The sequence below is a fragment of the Marmota flaviventris genome, chromosome 5, assembly GCF_047511675.1.
Source record: "Marmota flaviventris isolate mMarFla1 chromosome 5, mMarFla1.hap1, whole genome shotgun sequence".
Lineage (NCBI taxonomy): Eukaryota > Metazoa > Chordata > Mammalia > Rodentia > Sciuridae > Marmota > Marmota flaviventris.
In genome coordinates this window covers 59,308,981-59,328,304 of record NC_092502.1, presented here as the reverse complement: position 1 = coordinate 59,328,304, position 19,324 = coordinate 59,308,981, and the positions used below count along the sequence as shown (strand labels likewise).

Genomic DNA, 19,324 nt, shown 5'->3' with positions numbered 1-19,324 from the left:
ACGCTGGGCCTGTTCCTGGCACGGGCGGCGACTCTGCTCTGCCACTACTCCAATTAGGGTGGTGTTTGTACCACGCCGGCAGGCTCCTGGGCCTGATCCGCCGGTCTGTTGTAGGTCTGCCTACCTTGGAGGCGCGGGCGGCGGATCTGCCCTGCCCCTCCTACCACGCCTGCGGACCCCTGGGCCTGATCTGCAGGTTGATCACTGGTCTGCTCACCCTGCGGGCACGGGTGGCGGTTCTGCTCCGCCCCCACTCCAATTGGGGTCACGTGACCACCACACCGGCAGGGCCTGATCCGGGCGTGGGAGAAGGATCTGCTCTGCCCCTACTCCAGTTGGGGTGACGTGTGTACCACACTGGCAGGCCACTGGGCCTGACCCGCCAGGCTGTCACAGGTCTGTTTACCTTGCAAGCGCGAACCGCGGCTCTGCCCTGCCCCTCCTACCACGCCCATGTACCACTGGGTCGCGGGTCTGCCCACCTTGCGGTTGCGGGTGGCGGCTCCGCTCCGCCCCCTCTCCAATTGGGGTCACGCGGTCACCACGCTGGCGAGCCGCTGGGCCTGCTCCGGGCGCTGGCGGCGGCCCGGCACCTTCCCTCTGGCTCGACGACAAATTGAGGAGACTCGGGTGACTGTGCCTCACCCCCCCTACCAGGAGTCCAACTGCTTATGTCACCACTGGTATTGATGAAGTTCCCTCCTCCGCCGCTTTCTGCAGACATCAGATCTCTGCCATGTTGGTATCCTATGCGAATGGCAGCATTTCGTTCCCCTTGCCGGGCAACCAAAGCACCGGGTGAGTCCTGACTGGCCCTCAGCAGGACCCGGACCGAGAAGCAGTTTCCGCGGGCTCCTAGCCCCGGGCCAGGGAAGTTCCGGGAGCCGGAACTCGGCCACTCCGTGCTCGGTGTAAGCTCCTATAAATGTAAGCTCCAAGAAGCAGTCCCCGCGGGCTCAGTTCCGGGAGCCGTAATTCGGCTGCTTAGTGCTTGTTGTATGCTCTGGTAGGAGCAGGGTCCAAGAAGCAGCCTCCGCAGGCTCAGCAGCCCTGGGCCAGGGCGGTTCCAGGAGCCGGAACTCGGCTGCCCCGCGCTCGGTATTCACTCTGATAAGATCAGGTTCTAAGAAGCACCCAGGCGCTGAGCCCTAGCAATCTGTCTGCAAGCCGCAGGCGAATTGCAGCCTGAAATTACCTGTTCTATGGCTGAATGAGCTGCGGTCTGTCAAAAACAGGGATGGTGACGTCAGTTTACCAACATGGTGGCTGCTGGCCTCCTCTGTGGTCTGACCGGTGTGGAGAACCGAGATGGACCGCTTCCTTCCCCCGTCTCGAACCCAGAATTCAGCCCTGAGTACGGTGCTTGCGCGGCTGGCAGAAACTGCAGCGCTGTAACCCTGCGTCTCTATCCCAGCGCACGCTGCAGATTCTAGCCGCGGGGCGATTTGCTGAATAAGCAGTGTTACCCTCCGTGCGACAAACCTCTCGCATTTGAGTCCCCGTAGCTGATCCTCGTGCGATGGAAATCCTTCCTCCAGGTTCCGGAGCACCCCACTATTGCTGGAAATTCCTAACAAGATATCCTTTAGCCATCCTGACTTGTCATACTCCCACACAGTGAAGCAGCACACCTCCAGCATTGCTTTGAATTATATGATCTCAAAGAGACTCATAATCTCTAGCATAAATACTTATTAATAATGCCATAGTTTGATATGTGGCCCAAACTAATCATTTTCTAGAATTTTAAAGGACTGAATAAACTTAAATTGTAAAGTAGAAATTGAGTCTAAGACTAAATCAATAATAATTAAAATTCTAAGTATCCAATTTGTCTTTAAAACTTGGTTGAATAAGCATAAACCACTTGCTAATACCACATGAAGAGTTAGTTCTATAAAAACTTCATAAAGGACCAAGTTCTGTGTAACAGATAAAACAATACTCTTTTATTTGCTCTATAGCTGGTCTCCAATAATGTAAACCAGAAGTTTCAGAAGTTCAAGTAAAGGCAAAGAGGTCAAATTCAGGCAGAAAATATGTCATTTTATTAAACACAAGGAACTGCAATATTTCAATTCTGTGTTCTATACTTAGGACAGCTTAAACAAGTGATTTCAAATTTATGTTGCTAGGAAATATATGGGTCAGGTTCTCCCAGGAAAGATCATCAGGGCATATCCACATTTTGGGTGTAGTCAGAATGTTACCTACAATGGTGGCAATTGTTAACCCACGGCAGAGCTAAGCTGTGCCATTTTTTTTTTGCCAACCTCTAGTCTTGATGCAAGCATGAAAAATGTTCAGTGAGACTGCATTCCATTAACTTAGAAATAAGAGTTAATAATTTTATTATAGATTTCTCTCTTTCACCATATCTGGATACCCCCTCCCCGCCACACACACACACATTCAAGCTGAGAATAATCCTTCCACTGTTTACATAAAACCACCCAAAACATAAATACTAGACATGTTGTAGACAGATATAAATTGAGTGGACCTAGTTGGAGGCATAAGCCATATTCTTAAACTCCAAGTAGCCAACACTGTCTTTCCCCAGGAGTGGTCAAAAACTCGTAGGCAGTGGGATACCCTGAGCATACACTTTTGTTTTGGTTGGTTCCCCGAGTAATACATCTATATTATTGAGAGGATTGGGTTTTACAGTGCTAGGCATTGTAGTTAGCACATCAACTACTCCCAGTTGAAGCCAACCCAAGGCTTAGTTTTAAGTCCTCTTAGGTGTATTGACAGCTTTGAAAATATGAGTAGAATTTGAGTGGAGTTGACAGATTAATGGACCTCAGAGGAGCACAGAAATCCAGCCACAACCACACACATCTTGTTACTATTTCTGTTCCAGAGACACAGCTGATAAGAATAAGAGATGTATGTTTTTTTTTCCCCCTGTCTCTGAATATTTCAAGCACTGAAACTTAATTATCACAGCGTCCGTCCTTTTCTCCACAATTGTTTTGGGACAGTCTTCATTTTAACATGAAAGTAGTATCTTAGAAGTATCGAAGGAGGAGGGAAATCAATAAAATTCACATGGAGCCACTGGTTTTAATTTGCACACACAATTGTTTAAATTTGTGATGCTGAGACCTCAAATTATAGTAGGAAATATGTCCTTAAGATAAAGGGAAGACATATTGACTTGAAGAGATTCTAAAGGGATTGGGGGAAAACCCAAAACCCAGAGGATCTTCTAAATAAGCAAAGAAAAAATAAATGACCTAATAAAGATAAAATGTTTGGAATAAAGATGAATATTTACTGGAGCCATTCATTTTTCCCCCGACTCACAAAATCTATGTTATAGCTGAGACATATTACAATAATATAACAAACCCACTTAAAATTAATTAAATCCTAGTATACTTAAGCATCATATATACATTTTTGTGGTAAAATGAAAAAAAAAAAAAAAACCAAAATATTTTCAAGTTAAACACACAAAAAAACCCAAAATCAATGTTTTTTATAATTTTCCTAGTTAATTTTGGTTTTGCTTGAGATTTAACCAGAGGCTACAAAATAGGCATATTTTTATTAATCAAAAGTAGAAGTATTGTCATACAGATAGGATTGACTCACCACATTTCCACTTGCAGCATTTTATAAGCTTCCAATTCTATGTCCAACATTACAATTAAACTGGATCTTTTGTTTGTTAAATCTTTTGGTATTTCTAGTCAACCAGGAATTAACAAGACTTATCATTTAAAATAATTCTATTTATTGCTAAAGTTGAAAAAATATAGTTAATTTATCCTCACTGTTTTCAGACATTTTTCATAGGGCAGAATTGTTTCATTCAAAGAAAACTTGAGAATTTCACTAGTTGAAATAAATGGAAGTGTAGCAATTAAGAGTTGGCTTGAAATAGCTTGAAATATAGCTTGAAAACACTATTGCTGTCCATTTCTCTTGTATTACTGATATGGAAACAAATACACAAAGGCATTCAATGGCTTAACCAATTTACTCATCTAAGCAATGAGTGTATATATATTGTCTTCATATTTCTTGAATCCCAAACACTCATGGATTTATTTCTGGGTCCTCTGTTCTGTTCCATTGGTCTATAGTTCTGTTTACATGCCAATACCATGCTGTTTTTGTTACTATGACTATAATATGTTTTGAAATCTATTATTGTCTTGTATTTGGCATTGCTCAATTTGTTCAGGATTGCTTTGGCTGTTCATGTTCTTTTGTATTTTCATGTTCATTTTAGGATTTATTTCTAGTTCTGTGAAAAAAAAATATTGGTATTTTAATGGGAATTGCTTTGAATCTATAGATGACTTTGGGTACTATGACCAATTAAGCTATATCAATTCTCCTAATCCATGAACATGAGAGGTCTCTCCACCTTCTTACCTTCTAATGCCTTCTTCATTTTCTTTCTTCAGTGTTTTATAATTTTCATGTAGAGGTCTTTCACATCCTTAGGCTTATTTCTGAGTATCTTATTATTTTTGTGTGTGGTTATTGTGAATGTGATTGATTTTCTGATTTCTTTCATAATGAATTCATTATTGATGTTTAGGAAAGCTACTGATTTTTTGTATGTTGAGTTTTTAGTAATGCTACTTTACATAGTTTATCAGTTTAAAAATCTTTTGGTGAATTAGTTAGAATTTTCTATGCATAGAATCATGCCAATAGCAAACGTATAACTTGACTTTCTCCTTTACTACTTGCATTCTTTCTTTTTCTTTTTCTTGCCCAACTGCTCTGGCTAGAATTCCAAGTACTCTATTGAATAAGAGTGGTGAGATTAGACACACTTGTCTCTGATATCAGAGGAAATTTTGAATGTTGAAAGTAGTTGAAAGAGAGCATGGTTCACTGAAAACTCAGATGCAATGTAAATGTGCAAACTTTTGTTAATAAAAAAAGAGTCATAATAAAGAAGCTTAAATTTTATATGTCAAGGATTTCAGGTTGATTAACACTGGAAAAGCTACGTAATTAAAGCGCTTTGTATACTGAAATGATTTTTCCCACAAGTTTCTTCCTATTACATTTCTGTAAATACCATGCTCCTTACCATATCCCAGCAGCTGTTACTTTTTTCCATTTATTAAAAAATGGGAAGGAGAAAAGATCTATTATGCATCACCTATGTCATAGAATTTGATGATTCCATGATAATAGGTATATAATATCATAGCCGAATAAAGGATGATTTAATTTATACTTATATGAAAAGTAGTATTTTAGAGTTGTTTTCACCCGGATATGATCAGAATTTCATCTTAAAATAGGGGTTTGTGAGTACTTTACCGAGTAAATGTGTTGTTATTTTCTATAGCTCAATTAACTATATGTGAGGCTTCTCTTATATAAATTTTAAGTAAACATTATTATTGTGAAATTAAACTTACTTGTCACTTGAAAAATGAGTTGTGTCTGCTTGAATTGACCAGAGCATTTCAAGAATTCTGTTCCTTTATATTTCTACTATACACAACCCAAAACATTGGTGGGAAAAAGATTGCCTTTACCTATTAAGATGTGAGTTCCTTTACTTGGTTTTGCTACTACTTCCCTTGATCATATTTTTATTTTACTTATTTTACACTATTTTGACTATTAGATCAGTTTCATGAAAAAATATTCTAAGAAAGAACTGTTAATAAAAATTAATAAATAAACAAAATAATAATAATAGTTATTATTTTTAAGGGCTTCTTTTATGCCAAATATGGTTGCATGTGCCTTTTTAAAAAGTCTTCTTTAATCTGTAACACAATTCTATAGAGATCATGATCACAGACAGATGAACAGGATTTGAACCTGAGTATAAACTATTCCATACCCCATGATTTTTACCTATATTCTCCATAACTCTCTAATTCTATACTACATGGTTGTAGTACCTGGAATAATACTGACATTATTGAAAATTATTATTAGGAATATACAGGATGCTTCTCACCTTTGACCAGTCACCCATTCTCCATACATAGCATTTTGAATAATCTTCACAGTCTTCAGCTTCTCGGGGTCTGGTAGAGAGGACACATTTCTTTCTTGGGTTAGTGCATCGCACAGTCCGATGGCGTACACCTTTGCCACACTTGACAGAACACTGAAAGATGACATCGGAGGTGTGAAAATAGTTGCTGGTTAGAAGACACAGACCACAGACTAATTTTTGTTAAGTGTTTGGCAAGTGTTTCTAACCATCTATAATGGGACCATGATCCACATAAAAACCAGGCAAAACAATTAAGGACAAGTTTATGGGTACCTCCATGCTAAGAAGTTATATCAAATACCAGATGGAGTTTAAGATAGTGTTAGAAAAAGAATGGACTCAAGAACACCGGACTGCAAGGTGAGGTGTTGCATGTCTATAATCCCAGTGGCTCTGGAGGCTGAGGCAGGAGGATCAGGAGTTCAAAGCCAGCCTCAGCAAAAAGCAAAGTGCTAAGCAACTCAGTGAGATCCTGTGAGAAATATACAAAATAGTGCTGGGGTGTGGTTCAGTGGTTGAGTGCCCCTGAGTTCAATTCCTGGTAAGTACCCTCCCACCACAGGAAAACAAACAAACTCTCAACCATTGTATAGAAAGAATCAATTTAAGAAAGACAAATAAGTGGCTGGGGCTGGGGCAGTATTTATGCCACTCAATCTTAAAAGAGTGGCTACTTACTTTTCTATGTATCATTTTCAGATCCTATTTAATAGTCAAGTAGATAGGTGATTTTAGTATGTGTGTGCATACATGCATGTGTCTTTGAACCTGGGTATGAGTATAAATATGTAAGAGGTTTTGTTTGGATTTATGCACCCACACACTCAACACTAAAATACTCCATAGAAGTCAATAAATAGATGTAATGAGTGACAATTATTATTATTATTATTATTATTATTATTATTATTATTATTATTATTAAAAGATATGCATCATGGTAATAGAAAATAAAATACTCTTGATCAGCATGAACTATACCTGTAGGTTGTATAAAACAAGCTAGTGTAAGTGAGTGAGACAGTTCTGGTTGAGATCCAAGCTTTACTACTCAGGTAGGATTTTGGGTAAGCTAATTCTCTGAATTGTATTGCCATCATTTACAAAATGGTGAATGCTATTAAGTTTCTTGCATTCTTGGTCATTCAGTATACATGATGCAATAAATAAGAAGTAAAAGCACACTCACTGCTCATATAAGGTGATTGCTAAATGTTAATTTCCTTTTTTCTTTCCCTTTAAAATGTTTGGTGATATGAAATGAGTCAAATGTGTATTTTAATGCGTGTGTAGTTGAGAGTATATTCACAGTATATAAATGAGGTAGCAAAATTCTAAAATGTATATAAAATTTTCTATTGATTGTTTTATAATATTTATAAAATAAGGAGTAAATATCTATCTTTTTTCAAAATTATTTATGTTCATTCCTTTTATTATCAGTGAAAGTAATGCATAGTATTAAAAATATCACCTCTGATGCAGAGAGATTCTGGATATGATACAATATGACTTTGTACAACATAAGGATCAGAGAAAGAAAAGGGAAAGGAATGGGTTGAGTACTGCACCTCGGACCACACTCCTGCCTCCCACACGGTCATGCAGTCCTGTCCCTCACAGCGCTGGGCAGAGGCAGGCTTAGGCCCAGTGCAGTCTCTCTCTCGTGCTCTAATGAGAGTTCCGTTGCTCAGTTGCTGGGTACAGGCCACCTGTCTGCTCTGCATGCCTTTTCCACAAGTTCGAGAACACGTGGTCCATTCTGTCATCATCCATCTAAAAGTAAAGCAAGAGTGACTGGAAACATGCTAAAAAATATCCACTGCCATACATCTGACATGTTTAGAATTGGCAGAAAGTTACCTTCAACTTTGTGTGATTTACTAACATTAGCCTTTTATCCAAGATACCTATGATGTCTATTGCCTTAAATTCTCCATGTGTCTTATCTATAGGGCTTGTTATTAGAATGTGAAAAATGTATGTCACAGTCTGTCCAGGTCATCATACATGTTAACTTTTACTGCTCATCAAATTATCCCATCAAAGCACCTTTAAGTATAAAACTAGAAATATCCAGGAGTTATTTCTATTCTTTGCATTTCAAATATTTACCGTAGCCCCCTGTGTTAGGTAAACAACCATGAACATTTACAGAAAGGGAAATTTCTCTTACCAAAGATGGAGGCATACCCTTCCAGAGAGAGGTATATAATGATATCATGTTCAGCTGCTGAGGTGAAATGAGGTGAATGAATCAGACATTGTTACATTGTCTTTGGTTACAATGTGAAGGCAACACAAGCACTGAGATACCAACACAGTTTATCTGATAAATGAAAGACTATGTGACTACAGGGCAGGTAGTGTTTAAGCATGGTGTTAGAGTTTGGATTCAAAATGTCCCCCACAGGTCATGTGCTAAAGACTTAAGTCACCAGCTTTGGTGCTACTGAGAAGTGGGGCAAGGATGGAGGAGGTGGGTTACTGAGGGTGTAACCTTGAAGGCCATACCTTGTCTGCAACCCCAAACCTTGTCCTAGTTCCTGGCCACTAGGAGGTGAGCAGGTTTGTTTTTCTGTACCCTTCTGCCATGATGTCCTGCCTCACCACAGGCCCAGAAACAATGGAGCCACCAACCAGAGGCTGAAACCTCTGAAACTAACCCAAAATAAAACTTTTCTCCTTTTTTTTTTTAATGAGTATTTTATCACAACAATAAAAATCTAACAGAGAAAATCAGTACAAGAAGTGGAATCATTGCTGTGACTAGATGTGACCTTGTGGCTCAGAAGCCTTTGGAACTGTTTGCAGGAGGGGTTTGAAAATGTTTGGACATGCAGGTTAGAGGATCCCTAGAATGTTGTAAGTGGAGCTTAACAGATGATTCTGGTGCGAGCTTGGAAGATCAGAAAGGTACTAGGAAAGCAGGTTTCAAATGAAAAGAAGGATTCGATTGGAACTTGGAGTAGGGCAAAAACAAAACAAACCAAAATAAAAAACAATCAACAAAACAAAAAAATTGTTTGCATATTATCCATGTCCTGAGACTATGTGTGAGTCTGAGTTTAAAGGTGAAGGACTAGTTTTATCTGGCAGAGAAAATTTCAAGGCAGCACTGCATTCAGGCAGTGGCATGGATGTGGCTTGCTGCATTTAGCCAGGTTTACAGTGAAGGCAAGAAGTAGAGTGGAAAGATCTGAAAACTTGAAATTTGACCAGAAACACATATAAAATTGTGGTCATGGAAGTTATGATTGCTGAAGAGATTAGTACCATAAAAAAGAAGCCAAGTACTTTGCACTAAATAATAGGAAAAATGTGTGTGGGAACTGGCTAGTGATTGGCGACAGGCCCTTCACCCCACTGTTTCAACCTCAAGGGTGTAAAAGTGCAAACTTGTTTGAAAGACTTCTTTGAAAAGAGAGCCCCTGGGTGCCTTGTACACACAAGGCTGCCTAGGAAGTTGTTTTTCCAGGAATCATTTCATCATACTCAGCCATACAAGCACTCAGGGGTTTCTGCAGTTACAGTGAAAGAGGCTACTACTCCCACTGGCAGCAGACATTGGCATCCTCCACATGGTGCTAGTTGTGCAGGTATGCAGACTCACAGAGTCAGGGAGGCTTCCACCTAGATTTCAAAAGAAGGCCTGGAAGGTCAGGCATTATGTGTCAGGATCTGAGTCCCTGCATGCAGGCCCTAACAAGATGATGCATAAAACTGTAAAAGTAAAGTCCAAGCTGCAATGAAGACCCCAGGAATTTGGAGATACCAAGAATGCAGATACCAAGGAAAGCCAAGGCCAAGACAGAGGCCATGTAGGTTGCTGTAGGCAAGGCCATAGGGTGAGATTATAATTGCTTTGGAGCTCACACCATGCTAACATGTGCTACAAGATTTAACGCTTGCCTTGCTGGGTTTTGGTTCTGTTTTGGTCCCATCCCTCTTTTTATGCCATTTTTGGAATGTGACTATTTATTCTGTATTATTGTTTTTTTATTTTTTTCATAATTAAGTTTGAGTCTAAGAAGAGTTTCAGTCTGAGAAGAGACTTTGGACTTGGACTTTGAAGCAATGCTGGAATAGTTAAAACTTTGGGAACTCTTAGAGTCAGACTGGATATATTTTGCATTATGAGATGGACATGAACCTTTGGGGGCTAGAGGAAGAATGTTATGTCTTGCTTCTAAAATATCTCCCAAAGACTATGTGCTGAAGGCTATGGTCAAAAGCCTGTGGCATTAATGTAAGGTGGGGCCTGGTTTAAGGAGGCTGGTCACTGGGACCATGTCATTAAAATATATATTTTGTCCCTGGCCTGCCTCTGTCTCTCTTTTTCTTTTTCTGCTTCACTGTGAGGTGAATTTTGCTTTGCTCAGCCCAAGCCCTTCCACCATTATGCCTCACAACAAGTCTAAAAACAAAGGAGGTAGCTGAAACCTCTGGAACTATGAGCCATAATTTATTTTTTTCTCCTTTGTGTTTCTTGGGTATTTTGTCACAGCAACAAAAAGCTGACTAATGTACAGGTATATCTGAGACAACATGATGATTCATATCCCAGGTAGAATGGAGTAAATGGAGCAAGATTTCAGCATGCTATTCAGAATGACATGCAGTTTAAAACTTATGAATTGCTTATTTCTGGAATTTTCCATTTAATATTTTTGAACTGCAGTTGACTGTGGGTATTTGAAATCTAAATGAAACCACAGATAAGGGATGATTATTATAGTATTTATTGTATATACATTTTGGTATATTTTTAAAAATTTATTTTTGTACATACTTTTCTCTTGTTTCATCTTCTACTCGTTTGGAAACCAAACCATAATCTGAACTTATTCCCCAATTTTCACCTCATGCCATTTGTTCACGTAGGGTCCTCTGCCTGGATTCTTGGCTACCAGCTCTAAACCCCTTCCTCCCAAGATGATTTCTCCCTCCAGCCAACAGGGTCTGCTGCTTTCCTCTGCCCTCTATCACCTGGCTTGTAGTTCTCATAGGGACTTACAAGATACTCCCTGGGGAGGTAGAGGAGCTTGAAGGGTATTGTTTTAGTTAGCTTTTCATTGCTGTGATCAAAATAGCTGACAAGAACAATTGACAGGAGGGGCTTGCCATTTGAGAGGCTTTAGTCAATAGCAAACTTCATTTATCTGGGCTTAAGGTGAGGCAGCACATGATGAGCGAAGACCCCAATGGAGGAAAACTACTCTTCTCATGACAATAGTAGAGACAGTGGGAGAAGAAGCCACAAAAAATATGCCCCTTTCTAGAGCATCATCCAAAGACCCACCACTTTTAGCCACACCTGACCTGCCTACCATTACTACCCAGTCAGTCCTTTCAAACTAGGATGAACTATCTAGGTTATAGCTCTCATAATCCAATCATTTTACCTCTTAATATTTCTGCATTAATAGGAGTTTGGGGGAGATAATGCACATCTAAACCATAACAGTGAATTAAGGAAATTTGACCCTCCTTTCCATTTAATATATATATAAATTCCTCAAGATCATAGATCAAAGCCTTGTTCTTTGCATCCATAACACTTTCCATATAATAGATTTTCTAAAAACATTTCCTGACATGGAAATTAGATTTGTCTGTTTTACAGAGATAGTCTCAATTGTTCCAAATTTGCCTACTCCAGTATTCCTAGCAATAATCTACATTTTGAGCAGACATACCCTCTAACAATCTAGTTTGTTCATCTTTAAAATGGTTTAATTTTAAATGATTTAATGTTTCCAGTTCTGAAAAAGGAAATATTCACAGTAACATTTGTGATCCATTACTGAGTCTTACAGGTTCTTGTTTGCTGACCTATCATTTTGCTTTGGAGTATTCCCATGGATTTTGCCTAACGTGCATTTAATCTTCCAAATTCAGCTATATTTTCACACAAGAATATTCCAGAAATATTCACCATTTAAATTGATTTGTGTACTTTTTCCTCCAACTATAGAATCCAGAAGATACTACCGAAAACATAAGTTTTAAAATTTCATGGAGTCTCATATTTTTAAAATAAATCATTTTTTTCAGATCCTTCATATAATAATAAAAATATGCTTTTTATAGTCCTTGAAAACTGCTCAAAAGTAAGAAGTAAATGTAGACTGCATTCTAATTGTGAGGTGCAGGACAGGCTGAACTAAGTTGTCTGCAGGGCAGGCTGAACAAAGGTTAGCTGCAGGATAACCCACGCACTCAAACCCCCCTCTGTCTGATCCTTTATCACCTGTTTGCATCAAGTCTGAACACTCAAGAGGGCACTCAAGGCTGAGCACTCAATCCTCCCCCCCCCCCCGTTCAAGGCTGAACACTTAACCCCCCTTATGCCAACAAGGCTGCTTGCAAACCCAGAGACCCCATTAGATTTGGGCTATAAAAACTCCCTCCTGTTGGGCCCCCCTCTCTTGCTCTCTCTGTCTCTCTTTCTTGCTCTTGCTCTTTCTTCTCTTGCTTTCGCTCTCCATTTCACTCTCTCCTCTCCTCTCTCTCTCTCTCTCTCTTTGCCCCCCCCCCCACTTTATTCTCTTTCCCCGCTATTTCTTTCTCTCTCTTTTTCTCCTCTTTTTCACTGCTGCAATAAAGACCTCTTGGTTGCTCCAAGTGTTGTGGTCACTTTCCTTTCACTAATGAAATTATAAATTTAGAATTCACCTAATTTGCAATTATCCCATTTCCTGATCCTGAAGATGCCATATTCTCAAAAGTTTTTTCCTATTGTATCAGTCTATTTTATATTAGGCACATATGGTTCCATCAGGCCTTTTGGTAATTTTTTCAATACATGTGAATGGAAATTTGAAAACTTACTTCTAGGGAAGAGAAGGGAAAAAAGCAAGAGAAATAAAAGATATGCTCTGCCAGCAAGACTTGGAAACCTTTCCTGTGATGATCCTTAATAATTGCCCATGTCGTTTCTTGCTTTCCATTATTTTGGCTAACCTCGCTGACATTACTTCTTGGTGATTCAAAATATACTGCCTTCCTTTCCAAAGGAAGGAAGACAATAATCTCTAGGAAAAAAAAAATGCTTCCAGTCTCCAGCTGCAAAAATTTCTCACTCAAAAATGTACTGACCTTTTAAAAACTATTCATTTTACCAAGTCATTATCAAGGCACTTTTCCTCAAGAGAGCTGAAGTTTGTGATTGAATAGCAAATGATATGTACTGTACACTCTGCTCCCTCACAGACCAAGTTAGGAAGTGACCAAGATGTTCTGTTCCTTAAATCCAGTTCTTCAAAGATTACTGAGGCATCAGAAAAAGCTCTTCCATAAAACAAAAAACATTATGTGGTAAATAAAACAAATGGTTTTATTTCACATAGGTTTTGAAATATGTTAACAAATATTCCACATAAGTTATTTAGCATTTAAATATATGTTAAAAGTGTGCAACAGGACTGGGGTTGTGGCTCAGTGGTACAGCGCTCGCCTAGCATGTATGAGGCCCTGGATTCAACCCTCACCACCGTATAAAAATAAATAAATAAATAAAGATATTGTGTCCAACTACAACTAAGAAATAAATATTTAAAAAAATAAAAATGTGCACCACTTTTGTACAACGAATCAAAGAGCATTCTGCTATCATGTATAACTGATTAGAACAAAAAACAAAATAAATAAAAATAAAGGCACAGAACATTAAAAAGTGGTTAATTTTGTGTTGTGGTACTACTTCAATTAATAAAATATACACAGAAACACAAAAATACACATTTCTTTAGGTTCATATATGTTCTTTACATAAATACACAGCTAACTGTCAAGGATACCATCCAAGCTGGGAGCAGTAATAACAGAAAAGGGATCACCAAAGGAAAATTTGCTTTGAAATGTATGAATCTTTATAAAAATATATTAAGGTTTAATTGTTTAATTTGAAATAAATTATTTTAATAGAAAAAAACTGATATGAAAAGAGAGAGTTCTTAGACATGGTGATGATTTCAATGATCCAGTTCAAAAACCAAAAGTTCTACTTAAGATCTGTCCAGACCTGAATGGAAAGGCATCAAAGACCTGCCTGTTGAAAACAATAATAACATAGAATATCTATCTAATTACTATCCTGCATTATAAAAGATCTTTACTAGTTCACCAGTTATGGAGTTAGGCTTAAAACCATAACGTGGGAACATAGAGTGTGCATGATATTATTAAAAGTATATTAATGTTATTTTGTATTTTGCATAACATTGTATGTCTCATTATTCTCCTCTTTTAGGAGGATATATTTGCATGGGCATAGGATTCTTAGAGCAAGAGTGAAAACGAAAGAAAAATTGATAAGCAGCTTTTAATATTTAAAATATATTAAATCTACAGTAAAGCAAGCCCTGAAATTTGAACATTGTAAAAGAAGAAAGTACTTTTCCAAAACCTTTTAAGCATCCATTAACATGGCATGAACTGGATCAAAAGAGCTTAAGAACTGAGTTTTACAATGAGGCAGAAATAGCAATGACTGAAGATAGAAAAGAAGGGGCGGGGAAGAGAGGAGACAAGAAAACCAGAACTGAACATCTACCTGGATGACACTCCAGAGATCATCAAAGAGTATTCCAGAGATTATTTAAGAAAGAAAAGTGCAAATATAGGTTAACTTGCAATTTTGCTGCTCCTGCACTTTTATTCCTTCACCCTGTCCCATACTTACTCATTGTGATAGGAGGTTATAAAGTTTATATTAGTTATAAATGAATACAAAGCTATAAACTCTTTGCATTTTTGAGTTCTGCAGTGTGTAAATTCACCATGACTCCATTGCAGAAGCTATTGTTAAGGGGAGATCAATCCTCTATTTAACTTCCTAAGAATTCACAACCATGCCTAACTGACTGAGCCTCAACAAATTCCTGAATGTCAGATAAAATAAATAATATTGTTACCATTCTCAATGAATCAGTCCAGCCTCACACTCTTCATCATCCCATTCCTAAAAAAATTAGGGCTTTTTAACAGTAGGGCTGAGTTCTACTCAAGTTCAACATTAATTTTTATGAGATAACATGTAAATTTTCAGTAGCCCTGTGATGGCAACTGTAGTGGCTTCTCTGAAATTAAACTCAGGTTCATCTTGTCTCTGCTTCATCTTCTTGTTACTAAGGCATGGTCTTCCTCCTCCTACCCCACTCTCAGCTGCTTGGCATAGATATTTTGTCTCCTACTTAGGAGTCTCTTGCCTGCTTTCCTAATACTTACTGGGAAAATAAGGAGCTGGGTCAGAAACCCGGAAGTTTGCACAGAGAACTAGAGGAGAGGAAGTGAGGAACTAGCTTCAGGAAACAGGACAACTCTGTCCCTATTATTCTGCAGTTATTCTGGTCCTGCCCCATCCTACCTTGATTTATTTACCTCTGGAAAGTTCTAATGTATGATTTCAGAGAACATAAAAGCAAATATCTAAATTCAACTAAATAACCAGATTTTTGAAGAGGTGATCTACAGGTTACCAAGTAATCTTAATTACTTCTCACCACAATCTCCCCACCCCCATCCCCAGTTAAGTGGTTGTATTTACACTATGGAGAACACAAAGTTGTAAATATTAGCCTTACATTCTTAGACTTTGCTTCTTTAAAAGTTCACATTGTGGTACATATCCCTTTGTAAGCTATCTAAGAAAATGTGATTCTAATAATATTCTGAGTATGCTTTAGGGATAGCAATATAACAGCCAAACAATGCTTGTAGGGTAGCTGGCATAGGGTACCGTGTTTGACATGGCTGCTCGTTGCACTTCCGAATCTGTGGCTCTGGTTTTGTTAAGTGTTTGCATTTCTTGTTGTCGACAATGCTGATATTCTTGCTCATGATTTTTGTGCAGGACACCGTTGTCTTCCTTTCTCCTAAGAATTGCAAATTAATATATAAAGCAATGTTATCATAGTCATATATGAAATGGATTTACATATTCATAAGCTTGGAATTTTCATAGATATTTTAAACTAATTTTAAGTTCCATCCATGAAGATAATACTATTTATAATTTACATAACAAAATGTATTTCTAGGCTTAAGATTTTTTTTTTCCTTAGAAAGTAAATGGCAAGAATTTATATTACAAGGTGATAGTAGCAACCTAAGTGGACAAGAGGTTAATAGAAAGTTTTTGTTGTAATAAACTGTGGTTATCTTTTAGCATTAAGTGGTTGAAAACCATGTGTGTGGGCTGGGGAGAGAGCCCAGAGGTAGAACACTTGCTTAGCATGCATAAGGCCCTGGGCTCAATCCCTAGCACCCAGAAAAACAAAACTGTATGTGCATAAGGCATTGGGGATCCTCTTTCCCTAATAGGCCTTTTTTTGAAAGCACATAAAAAGCACACAGATGTGTGTGCACATTGAATCATCTTGTTGCGCATCACCAGAGTTCTGTAGTGAGTGACAGGAAGCAAGCTTACTTTGATTATAACTCAGAACTTAACTCCTGTTTACCTCTGAGAATTCTAGACCCTGAGAATTCCAGAATTTTTTTTCTCTGCAATGATTGTTATTTTTTTCTGAGAAAAATCATAGGCCTCTTACTATTTTTCACTGGTTTTCAAAAAACTCCCATTTTGTACTTTCTCTGCTATGGTAGAAGTTAAGAAGTAAGAATGACTATTTGCCTATATGTTCATTTTGGTTACAGCTCCATAATCACAATTCCTTGATAATACTATTATTATTGACTTAAAGTCTAGTAAATATGTACTAAATTCTGTTTCTCCATTAAAGTCTTATATGTAAATAACCTGAGTAAAAAAAAAGACATCTAAATAAGATTTAATAACCTATTTTAATTGATGGTTTGACATTATAAAATAATTAAATCAGCCAACAATTTTAAAGTCAGGTGGGTCACGAAGGATTACAAAGAACTCAGAAGTCTTCTGGGTCCTATGACTGTCATGCGATGGTAATTAGGAAGCTCAGAGCATTCATGCTGGTCATGCCAAACATGAAAGGCTAGGCTGGCGCCAGAGAGGTCACTCTGTCACTCAGTTAACAGAAAGAGGAGGCTGGCATCAGGAAGGAGGAAAGAAGAGATGTAGAATGAGAGTTATTTTCATTTTGAAACATTTCTTACTTCAATGAGTGATTGAAAGAAAATGGGGTGGCCAAGTAGAAGGCAAAAGAACAGGTGCAATTCAGGATCATTTTTTGATTTTCATATCAATAATACTGCACACAGCCTCACCACTATTCATTGTTTTCAAACATGACAACATATATATGTATATACATGTGTATTAAGCAGCAATTATATCTGTGATTATTATTGCATGCCTTGTTATGAAAACCTTCAGTGTTTTCTGTCTTCTAACAGATAGCACAGTGTTGTCCAAATGGAAAATTCCTGAATTGCAGTACCTTTGGCCAAGGACCTCAAGCACAAAGGGCCTGCCTGAGGGACAATAGCTACACCCTCAGAGGTCCTCTTACATTACTGGTACAGCTCACGAAACAAGGTGACTTGATGCTAACTTATAGAGAGAAGTCACCTTTCATGCCCAGGTACACACCTAGGGAATTCCTTTGCAGATCAAGAAGGGCAGTGTGTGACACTTGACTTAATCATAGATTCTCAATGTCTATCAATGCCAAACTGCTAGAGAAACAAAACCAACTTTGTCTCATTTAGATTTTTTTCTTTCTTTCTTAACACATAGAGAAAACAGACCTCATAAGGTACAGGATACTTAAATGTAAAAATAAAAGGTTTTTGGTTACCTTCCTTCTGGCTTCTTGTGCTTCAGGGACTGGGTTATGATTTTACACATATAGTAAGTAGATATACAAATTTTGTTTAATGATAGTGTATGTAAGTATTAGTTATATGTTATTATGATGAATACTGAAACTACAGTTAAAATAAATGTGACTTATGAAATGTAAATGTTAGTTTTAAAATCTAATTTGAAGCCCTCATAGTTATAAAACACTCCTACAAGAATATAGTTCCCTAAACTGATTTAAATAATGGCACTTTGCCAACTACGGCACATAAAGCATGATAAACACATAATCCAGAAAGCTTGTGCTGAACATTTATGTATCACAGAATAAATAACTCAGGACTAATCATGTTGCATTTCTGCCTTTTCTTAGAAGGTACCAAAACTAAGTTATGTAAGCCCAGAATTAACACATTAAGCTATTGAAAAAAAAATCTTTTAAGTGTAAGACTAATATTGCAAAAGAAATATGGGCATTGTCCTCATTTTAGGGAGCTCCTTGTTGGTGCTCTAAGTACAAAAGTGTGTGAATACAAATTGGGACATTTCCATCCATGTTGTTAGCAAGGAAGCTCAATAGCCTAAGTTTTTGGCAGTCAGGAGAAGCTTAGCTCCACTTTTTTCTTTCATTGAACAAAAACAATAGAATCAGGAAAAAACATATTGCTCAGCTACAGACACATCATGCCTTTGAAAATACAACTAAGATCTTAAACCCATATGGGAATGTTATTGTTTGATTTTTTTTTTCTATTTTTTACATCCTAGCCAACACCGGAAATTTCCATTCTAGCATCTAATAGCAGTATGTACAGTGCATCCAATACTGTGGAACCTAGGGGCAAATAAAGCAATGAAGTAACTGCCCTTCTGTCTGAACAATGAGTAAGCTGTAGATAGTGTGTTATCTGCTTAATGGTAAACACTTCACCTGTGCCATCCCCAGTAACAGTCATGGGGAAATCTGTTTGGTTGTTTTGGATATAGTTAAGAATAAAATCAAATCATCATTATGCATTCATATCTTTAAGGAATTTGGGCAAAATCTAAAAAACAAGATTCATTTTTATTGGCTGATTCTTTCTGCTCTGAAGACATTTAACAAAGATCATCCATTAGATTAAGTGAGCCTTCTTTTTCAGACTCACAGAGAAGCTTTTACCTATTTTTTCCTGTGCCCTGTGTTTACTACATAAAAGATAAAAGGGATATTTAAAAATAAAATTTGTCTATCCAGGTTGATCATATTTGTAGAACGTACATCATAAGTGCAGACACACATTACTGTGGGTAGGTTCTGTGTTTCAGTACACATAATTGAAACTCTCTAGATATTATTGGACAACCTGATTTTAAAAATAAAGTTGTGGAACTTTATAGGAGAAATATTATGTGTATACATGTGCATATACAGTTGTCTTGATAATTTTCTTTTGAAAATGTTACTTATTTTCTATGAACTAATGATGACCAATAAGCCATGAGAATCAAAAGTAAATATATTTTGATGAGATGAAGGACTTTTCTCTAAGCACTTAGAGCTACGTAAAATGCTTACAACTCTTTATACATGCATT

General features: G+C 37.8%; 1 protein-coding gene across 1 annotated transcript in view; it reads right to left on the bottom strand.

Annotated features, from left to right (window-relative positions):
• The window catches only part of Adamts19 (ADAM metallopeptidase with thrombospondin type 1 motif 19), a 258,371-nt gene that overhangs the window by 29,202 nt on the left and 209,845 nt on the right, over window positions 1–19,324 (bottom strand). Inside the window, exons 19-21 of the mRNA XM_027949358.3 lie at window positions 15,741–15,876; window positions 7,570–7,774; window positions 5,957–6,109 (exon numbers count right to left, since the gene is read on the bottom strand). Of these exons, the coding sequence (XP_027805159.2) occupies window positions 5,957–6,109; window positions 7,570–7,774; window positions 15,741–15,876 (494 nt within the window). The remainder of the gene's footprint in view (window positions 1–5,956; window positions 6,110–7,569; window positions 7,775–15,740; window positions 15,877–19,324) is intronic.